Source organism: Crassostrea angulata, chromosome 5, assembly GCF_025612915.1.
Source record: "Crassostrea angulata isolate pt1a10 chromosome 5, ASM2561291v2, whole genome shotgun sequence".
Classification (NCBI taxonomy): Eukaryota; Metazoa; Mollusca; class Bivalvia; order Ostreida; family Ostreidae; genus Magallana; species Magallana angulata.
The window spans coordinates 1,261,519-1,271,467 of record NC_069115.1 but is presented as its reverse complement, the minus strand read 5'-3'; the positions used below and the strand labels follow the sequence as shown (position 1 = coordinate 1,271,467).

Sequence of the window (9,949 nt, the reverse complement as noted above, 5' to 3'; positions counted from 1 at the left end):
CATCAGGATGCTTTTGTTTTGACAGTCCCTCTGACAAACTCTCTACAGATAGGACATCTCCTCATGGCGGGGGCACAGTCCTCACAGCAGGTGAAGTGACCACAAGGCAGGAAGACAATGGACACTTTCTCCTCCACACAGATCACACACAGAGTCTGATTCTTCAGGATCGTGTTCTCTTGTCTGAGTGAAGTCATATCTGTCAAAAAGACATTAATAGTTTTTCAGCTTGGTGTTTCTAACTGTAAGATTCCACACCTTTGCTTTTTTTAAACACCACATTTGTGTATTACCAAGTGCAGATAATTCATCATAACCATCATTATATATCATACACTAAAGTGTTTATAAACATAATTCATATTCATATCACGTTCCTTTTTAGGCTTACCGTCAAAAGTTGATGAAGAGGATGCATTTGAACATGTATCTATTTGATCATTTTTTGATGTCTCTTCTGTAGGGTGTGTAATGTAAAAAAACTCTCTTTTAATCAAATAGCTAAGACAACAAAATATCTTGATTTAAGTTGAGAATATTTAAGTATTCCATTCCAAACATATGTTCTCCTAATAGTCACTAGTTTTCATTTTCAGAAAATAAATGAAATGTGATTTTTTTGTTGCACGCATCTATTATGACCAAGAACATAATAAATATGTGGCCATTTTATATCGGCGAGGTAATTATCATGGTTTTGTAGTTTATTGGAGCTATATTTCAAAAATGTTTTCTGATAAAAAAAGGAATGGATACATTTCGTAACTTAATGATGGTGTAAGCAAGGGTGACGGGTACCCGTAAAATCCATGAACTATGACTTAGCATACTTTTAATGATTTTACAGAATATGGAAAATTGATAAAATGTCATTAAAACTTACAATTATCAAAACAGGTTTATGTACTAATGTTCTTTGTAAAGTAAAATAAGAATAGTTACTACATCCCTAGAATTTGATCTCACTGGCATTGGACATTTATGCAGCATAAAATAAGTAAATTTAAAAATGAATTCAAGAATTTCAAAAAAGTCATTCGTGAAAGTAATTTTCAACCCTCATTATTGATATCTGGAATTGTAATCAACCTGTACTCGAAGCCTCTGCTGCTATGTCAGGCTCGTTTGTAGAAAGGATTTTTCCCTCTTCAGAAAGAGTTGGATAGCGCATATAATATGTGGTGTTTTCAATCACAGATTCTGATATAGTGGTATCATACAAAGAATGTTCTTTTCGAAGACTGTCGGATGCACCGGATCCATTCAATTCGAAAATTACTTCCAGGATTTCTTTGGCTGAGACTCTGTGCTTTCCTAAAACCCATTTCCAAAGTTTGAAATCATAATTTTTTTACCGATCTAGAGTTGTGACTCTGATACTGTCTTACTCCATTATGCAACTTTTATTTCAATCATTCACTTTAAGTTAACTAACTGCATCAAGCCATCAATCTTTACAAACTACGCAAATGATATAAATGTTTTGTTATAATTTTTGTATCGATTATTTGGTTGTATATTATTACAGATCAGTGGTTAAACAATAAGTTTGTGAACTGCAGACCATGAGTTAAAATAAATAAAATTATTGATGAACATTTTCTTAATCAAATTTCATGTTGATAAAAGCTGCCTTACCTCTTGGTAGCCTGCTTTTGATTTTGTTAATTGCTGCTTTGATCTTGTCTTCGCTGTATCCCATCTCTTTAATGCTAGTTACTGCTGGTGACATCATCACCTTCTCTTCGTCCTCCTGGGCTGTCGTCGAATCTCCTGTGTCATGCAAAACAGAAAATGTGATGTCACCGAAACGAAACACATGTCTACAGGGTATTTCAAGATTAAATATATGACTCAATACTATTTATTACATCACATTGTGCAATCGACATATTCCCATTGTTTTGTGTCTACTTAACAAATACGCCATCTAAGTATGAAAGAGATTTTAAGCTATCATTTCAAATTCTTTTATCATATGTATCTTTAACTATCTATTTTAAAGACACAAACATGTATATTTATGTAAAGTCCCATTTACTTCCTGATGTTCTTGGCCATTCTGAATAAAAAAAATTAGGACTTTTTAATTCATAACAATTGAGTAGGTTTAAGATATTGATTATAAACAGAAAAAATGTACCAATTAATTTGTAGGCAACCCCATACCAAATTAGCTGTTCGTTTCTTGGCCAAATTAATGAACTCTTGTTCTTGAATTTGTTGAGCAAATGCGCAGTCATGAAAGTGTCTTGCATGTTCAATCTGAAGAAAAAGTAAACCTGTGTCTTAAAAAAATTGTTTTACTAATTTTTTGTTTATATAAGTATCAGAGAATGTATATGAAATTTGCATTTTCAACTTTTATTTTTTAGCCTTTTTATCTTTCTCATGTCTATTTTGTTTAGTCGTTATCGTGAAGGAAAGCACACTTTTTGGCAGTAGGTTTGAAGCCGTTCATACGAATCTTAGACAAATTCATTACTGGAAAACGGAAAACGGGCCAATCGAGTATTGCACATAATATAATATTTTAATGTTGCAATGCCTCATTTTATCAGTTGCCCTATATTTTTTTTCCTTTGGTCAGTATTGTATTTTTTTCCTTTGGTCAGTATTGTGTAAAAGTATTACATTTGGTTGGGCATTATAAAGCGGCTTACGCTAAGTCAAATACATATCCGCCAAAGATCGTACCATGGAGTACGTTTACATCACCTTTGTTGTATAAGTGGTCACTCAGGTATGACAGGTGAATGCAAGTTTAAAATGTCGTCTTTTTCTATTTTTCTGGAAGGCTCGACGTCATATTGGTCAAATTTTGTTCTGTGCGGGTTTTTTTCGATGAGAGTTTTTTGTAGCAAAATGGATTAAACGTATCGAGTGGAAGAGAGTCATGTGGTTCTAGCACCAAAAACAGTCTTGGCATAAAACAATTTATACTTTACAAGTTAAGAAACTCAAACTCTGTTTAAAAGTCATTAAAACTTTTCACATATATGGTTTGTTCTATTTCTATCACTCCTCAGGCTACTCACCAAAGGATTGTCCTCAGCCTCCCAATCTTTAAGTACTCCTCCACAGAAGAAGCATTGTGTAAAATCTCCATAACCCTTATAAAAGAAACCTGCCGATGCCATTTCGTGCGGTGTCTGAGTCTTATGACTGGGCCAGTTTGAGAATGATCTCAATCGATCGAATAGAGATTCAAACATAGGATATGATGGGGCACTCGATGTAATTTCCTGAGAATTTTCCATTTCTGGTCGTTCGTTACTTTCGTAAAAAGGATTTGTTGTTGATGAGATTTCCCATGTAGATTTAACATCACTACCTTGCATACTAAGACCTGTTTGAAGTGGATCATTTGATGATGGGTTGGCTATTTCATCTGCTGCGTCAATCAAGGATAATGTTGGTTCAGCTTGTAAACTGGATTGCTACAAATGATTTGGAAAATAAATAAATAAATAATTTTATTTGCATTATTATTAAAACAATAAGAATTAATTTTAGAGTATGTTATATTAGAACAAATAAGAAAGATTTTTTAAAGGTTACTTCCATTTCGTAAAGAACGTTTAATCACCGTTCAAATAACCTGAATGATGCTGAAAACATTTCGTTTTGTTTAAGTTACCTGTAACGAAATGTTTTCATAGCGATTCATTTTAAATACACAAATGTCAAAGTGTATGCAACATAGCTCAGAAAAGCGGATACTGCTCCTTCCTTTTGTTTAATATGTTGTTGGTGTTTCTGGTTATTGTTTTGTGAGAAGATATGGATGATGTACTTCTCATAGAACCTAATTTTGAAGATCATTCATAATTTCAATATTTTTTTTAATCGGAACTCTCGGCAATTATTTTAACTTTCACATTCAGATAGTATTTAGATCAAGAATGTTGCATTGAAAAACATTTAATTACGGTGGTTGTATTGGTACTTAGCAAGGGAGTTAACACAAAATGTTGTTTTCTTTTATGCAGTTTAAGTACTGCACAATATAGTATCTCATGTTTACAAAAACATTATACAAATCATCAATATTTAATGATTTATTTCTTTATTTTAGAAAACCTCAAAAAACATCACTTAAATTGGTAATGTTGTTAATGGCTGTGTGGTAGATCTAAGAACTAAACAACGTATTTTTGATAGTACCGATAGGTCATGCATGGGAAATTACAAGTTATTTCTATCTAATTTTCTTTTTCAGGAACATTTCTTCGAATGCAATGTTTACGTGTAATTATTTTTATCAAAAAAATCCTGCCCCTGGTGAAAATGTATGTTTCTTTCCTTGCTAGTATAAATATCTAAAATATGCAGTGACTTTTGATTTTAATCTAACAATAACAACATTAGAGAAAACTTTTGATTAGCTGATTGAATTTTGTATCAAATAATAGAGTTTCATTTTATAGTTTTATCATTTAATCATTTAAGATTAGTTGTTAAAAGGGGAAAACAGTTTGTGGTATATGCATTTAAAAGTAAATATGAACCGAATGCTAGGTCATATTCTTTTTATCTTACACGTTGTACCCGAGTAATATCAGCTGAAGGATTTATGGGATTTCTTCTTGGTTATCTCTTATAATCGGTAGGACAACAAAAAAGTACCATACAAAATAAAAGTTCCAGACTACATTTAATACTAGTAGACTAATTGTAGAGGTCTTTTTACCTCAACATTTTTAATGAGTTGATAGATTGCTCTATAAGGTATACAGAAAATTATTATGCCTATGCTATGTGTTGAACTATGAAATTGGAAAACCACAAAGACATAAATTATTTTTAAAGAGATTTTTTTTTAATTTCAAGCAATGTCTTTAAGAATCCTTTTTTTATATTGCAAACATCTATTAAATTACTTTTCTGAATTTTTTTTCCACTTACATGTACTCTGAACAAAATTGAGCCAAGTGAATATTCTTTACACCAGCATATAAACAGAAAACTTAACAATAGACGAGAGTGTTCTAGAGGCTAGCCGTCTTTGTACAAAATGAATGGGCTGACTGTAAAAACAGGTTCCACTTGAGTAACCACAGGACTTGCTGTGATTCCTGGCTGACCCAATTGAATACCTTGTTGCGCTATCCAGCGAGCTATTGAAACCCTCACTATAATTCTTCATTTCAAAAGATATGTAAATTCTTACAATAACAGATTTCTAAATGACCTTGACCTTTGATCTTTATGTCATTTTGTTCGGCCAAAAAAGACGCTCCCATCCCAAGTAGTCCGAAGTCTCTATAATAGATAGTAAAAAGGTTGGAAGTGGTTTTATCGAAGTTTCAATACTTTAAGGGGCAATAACTGCTAGAAGGGGGGCCTCAGATCATATAGGTATGAATAGATTGAAGAACCCTCTTATTATACTCAAGACATTGGTAAAAGTCCCAAGTCTGTATCTCTTATGGTTTTAGAAGAGTTGCGTTAGCAACCATTTCGTACAATAGGGGGAATAACTCTGTATTTGTTTCAAATTAGGAGCTGGAGGGTTATATCTTTAAATGTCTTAAGACGTTCTACTTCGTCCATGAAAAAAAAATTCTACCACCCTAAACAAAAGAGATATAAAAACTCATTAAATAACGAATTTCCAAATAACCTTGACCTTTGACCTTTATGTCATTTTGTTCGGCCAAAACAAACGCTTCCATCCCAAGTGGTCCAAAGTCTCTATGATAAGTATTAAAAAAGTTGGAAGTAATTTCATGGAAATTTAAAAACTTTCAGGGGCAATAACCACTACAAGGGGGCCTCAGATCCTTTCAGTATGAATAGATTGAAGAACCCTCTAAGTGTACTAAAGACATTGGTAAAAGTTCCAACCCTCTATCTCTGGATAACCCTAATAACAAAAAAGTGACCCGGAGGTAAAAAAAAAAAAAAAGAAGAATAAAAAACATAAAGAAAACAACACATTTTAATAATTTGAAAAAAAATTATCTTTCTTTTTTAATCTTTAGTCAATTCACTTTATCTTACCTGCCTACTTTCATCTCTTGTCACTTCACTGTCTTCGGAATAACTATCATCTGAACTGCTGCTAGATATTTCTTCAAAGGAATCCGATGCACTGTTTTTCAAATGAATATAAATGCATTCAAATAAATCTCTAAAAATTTCTATTGTTTTGAACTAGCTATCTGCGAAGTGTTTTTTTTTAATGAAAACTATTCGTTGAAAGATTTTTAATTGCACATACATTACCTCTGGTTTCTAGTCTAACATTATCATCTAAGTTTAAAAATGAAAGCATATTGCCTGCTTGTCTTACAATATGTTTACAAGCATATAGATTGTCTTCCAGATTTTGTAAAATTAGTTAATATCATGGTGAATAGTTTTACCTTACAACTTGTATCATCCGTAATTGACCAATTAAAATCGGGTTGCTACTGCCAACTGGTTCTTGAGTATTTTCAGGTCCTGTGAGTTCTGTATCAGTGTCATTAATCTGAACCTCCTCAGAGGGAATACTTGGGCGAGGCGGCATCGTAACAATACAGCAATAGAGATCATTTTGAACGGAAATATCGCCATTTATAATGTATTCTAAGTATGAATTTTCTATGAAAATGAATTTGTTTAATATCACAATAATTGACATGGATCGTTTGTAAGAGACGTGCCTCATCGTAGAAACGATGAGAATTGTTTCTGCTCCCCTTAACTTTAAGGTGATTTCATATTCTCTGTCCTCCTCTTCTTTAAACAAATCTTGAAAAAAAATTAATGTTATATATAAAGAGCATAATATTTAATTACCTTTTGATCAAATCATTTAAACTCGGCTTTTGGTAAACAGAAGTTTTTGTTTTACCGAAACATATGTGCCAGCCAGGGCCGAGGAGAATATTGTCATTCATCACGAGTTTCGTGACACTTAAAATCTTTCAATAGCATTAAAATTAATTTTTGTAGATATCGATAGTAACATGAATACCATTTTAAAACATCTTCATGCAGCAAATTAAATTAGGCAAATTACAATCACATGCTCAATATATCTTTATTGTGATATATTATGTTGCATGTATATATATATTTACAGATATTGAATAATCACGAATATTTGTTCAATTATTCAACCAACATTATTTTAAAAAGAAGTATATTTGTTCACGTACTGTTGACATACCTCTTCTTTCAAAACATAGTTAATTTCGTCAATGAATAAAAAGTAAAACAGAAGCAAAATGAACAATTATTAATGATATTAACACATCGCAAAACTGCTTTTACAGCACAACAGTCAGTAATTATAGTATGATTGTATATAATATTTTATATCAATAAGAATTTTCGTAGACTTTGTTTATATTTTTTTGCTACTTACTTTCGTTTTACCTCGGTGCGCCATTAAAAGAAATACCCTTCTGGTTTTCCAAAGGTATATTTAGGTCCATGTAATCCATATCTCAGTGTATTATACAAAAGTTTATAACAAGTAAGAATAGGATAGAACTTTAAAATCTTAACGATTGACACAACCTACCTTCATATTAATTCAATCCATTTGAAATGTTTTTACCAGATCCGTTTTTTTATTATCATTGTTTCGTAATATCAATCAAATTCTTTAAGTTAAACATGAGCAATCTCTTGACACGAACACATGACCTCTTTAATTATAGATAGATAGGGTGTGATGTAATAGACTATAATAGCAATTGTTTGATTCATCTTTCTTTAATCATCATTCATTTATTATGTAGCTTCCATTCCCATTCAATCCCAGTAAAATGTTATCAGACAATATGTAGCACGTCAGGTTATGCATTTGATTATATAACTTTTATAAATTTATAACTTTATGATTAGAGAGTTAGGCCGTATACTTACATAGGGCGTTGCTTAAACGTGGAATGGAAAACAAAACGGAACCGAAAACAAAAAAAGGATATAGTTATTTACTTCATAACCGGAAAATAAAGCATGAAATGAAATACTCAAATTTTTATGCATGGTTTATCTTTTAAAATTATTTAAATCATGTATGAATTGTTTTCTTAGACTAAAAGGTGCATTTGATGTAAAAGGCATAACATCAAATCTTCAGATTTCTGTTAGCATCGTAAAGCAAACATGGTTCTTATAACCATGAAGACAAAATTAAATATACGCAGGTAGGTTAATGAAGCATATGGGCAATTTACAATGTAGCACCTTATTTTAACTGTAATTGATAGATGCCACTGCAATAAAATCGGGTAGTACATTACTGCCACCTCGGTGCATTATCACGTGATAGCTACAACTAGCTTTTATTTATTCCTGAATATGAAATGATATAGAACAAAACAAACCCGCAGTTTCCACAAAGCAATACACAAATCAAGTACAGGAAACACATCTCTGTTGTATAAAAACTGCTGCTAAAATCCTATATTTTCCTCTTATGAGTTATACGTCTAGTTCTTTTAAAACTCTCCCAAGATTTTGCCAGGAAAATAGCTAGCTAAATCAAAGTGACCAATAACATTGGATTCTAGCAGCACTTTTCAAGTTAAGCATTGTTCAAAATTGGTACGTGTTTAATGTGAAGTTCAAAGTATACGAGTTAGTGTTGCTTTAGTCGAATGTGTATATATCGTAAACAACAACAGACGAAACCCAGCCGATAAATAAAAGCATAATAACTAACCTTTTAGCGAATATTTGATAAAGTTATCAAATGTTCCAGCATTCTTTTGTTAAATTTTCAAAAGATCACACCAACATTATCAGAGTCCCTATATTTTAAATAGTTTTACAATGCTTTCCGGTCAAATAAACACGACATTCTACTTCCAGTCATAACGTCATCTATGTGTAAATCTACGCACTACAATCTAATTTTTGAAGAAAAAAATTATCTCTGATGTTTTTTTTTTTAATTGGTCTATGTTTTGCTGTTTTGATATTTAATTAGGTATTTAAAAATTAAGATTTGTTATTTTGCGTAATTATATGTACATGTATTCTTGATTCCATATGCTTTAACACCCCTGCGTGATCATTTCTAAAACAAAGTAAAAAAATATGTTAAATGATTGATTTATGATTGATTTTAAACGATCAAGAATTAAGAAACCATACTTACAACAAGGAAGAAAAGTTATACTTTGAGTGTTTTTTTTTCTTTAATATACATCTTGCATTAAAATATAGATTTTTAATTAACGGATTGACAAAAACCCAACCTCAATTGTTTGAACAAATGCACCAAAATCAATCTCCGAAAAGCTGCCAAGTGTGATTAATGGATAAGTACATCTGACTATTTTAATGTACAAGATAATAAATTGATGATGTAATCATTTCTATTATCATAATAATTGGTCGGTTTGCATGACACAGCAAAGCTCCGGGTAATTCAAGATGTTGCTCGATAATTACTAATGTTTAACATTTTAAGGGTTTTTTTTAGAATCACTTGACATTAATAAGCATAGCAGTAGATAGGAAAATTGTAATATTCCCCAAACTAACTATGCATTATATTAATCTATCGTCTAAACAAATAGCAGAATAGAAAAGAACATGGTATCTGTCTATTCAGTAGTTCATTTTAGCTTTTTTTTTATTGTACATATATATACTTTAGTTCGCGGGAAAAAATTCTTCGTGACAACCTTGTCAACAAATCTAGTCCTTACCGTATTAGTCTCTGCGATTCAGTTTTTCTCTAGACGATTGCGAAATAAAGTCGCCTTGAATAAAAATGGTTAACAGTTATGTGCAATGAATTAATGAACGGAGCACATGAATTCTTCAATCATATTATTTTCATTCTTTGTTATCATTTTCAATCGATTATGATTTTGCCTTGGTTAAATTTTACCATCGGTATATTTTAAAATAAAAGGCAATGTTTTTTAATAAAATTTTAATTTACTATAAATACTACTTGATTCTTTTTTGTTAGAAATTGTTTATGTGAGTG

At 31.3% G+C, this 9,949-nt stretch overlaps 1 protein-coding gene across 1 annotated transcript; it reads right to left on the bottom strand.

Moving 5' to 3' along the window:
* Positions 1-9,064, bottom strand: LOC128186218 (baculoviral IAP repeat-containing protein 3-like). The gene is made up of 9 exons (XM_052856005.1): positions 6,372-9,064; positions 6,007-6,097; positions 3,039-3,440; positions 2,170-2,265; positions 2,021-2,062; positions 1,639-1,780; positions 1,090-1,314; positions 392-484; positions 1-199 (listed from the first exon to the last, which is right to left on the bottom strand). Exons 1-9 carry the CDS (start codon positions 6,656-6,658, stop codon positions 3-5), a joined length of 1,575 nt encoding a protein of 524 aa, XP_052711965.1. The 5' UTR covers positions 6,659-9,064; the 3' UTR covers positions 1-2.
* Between the last annotated feature and the right edge of the window lie 885 nt (positions 9,065-9,949).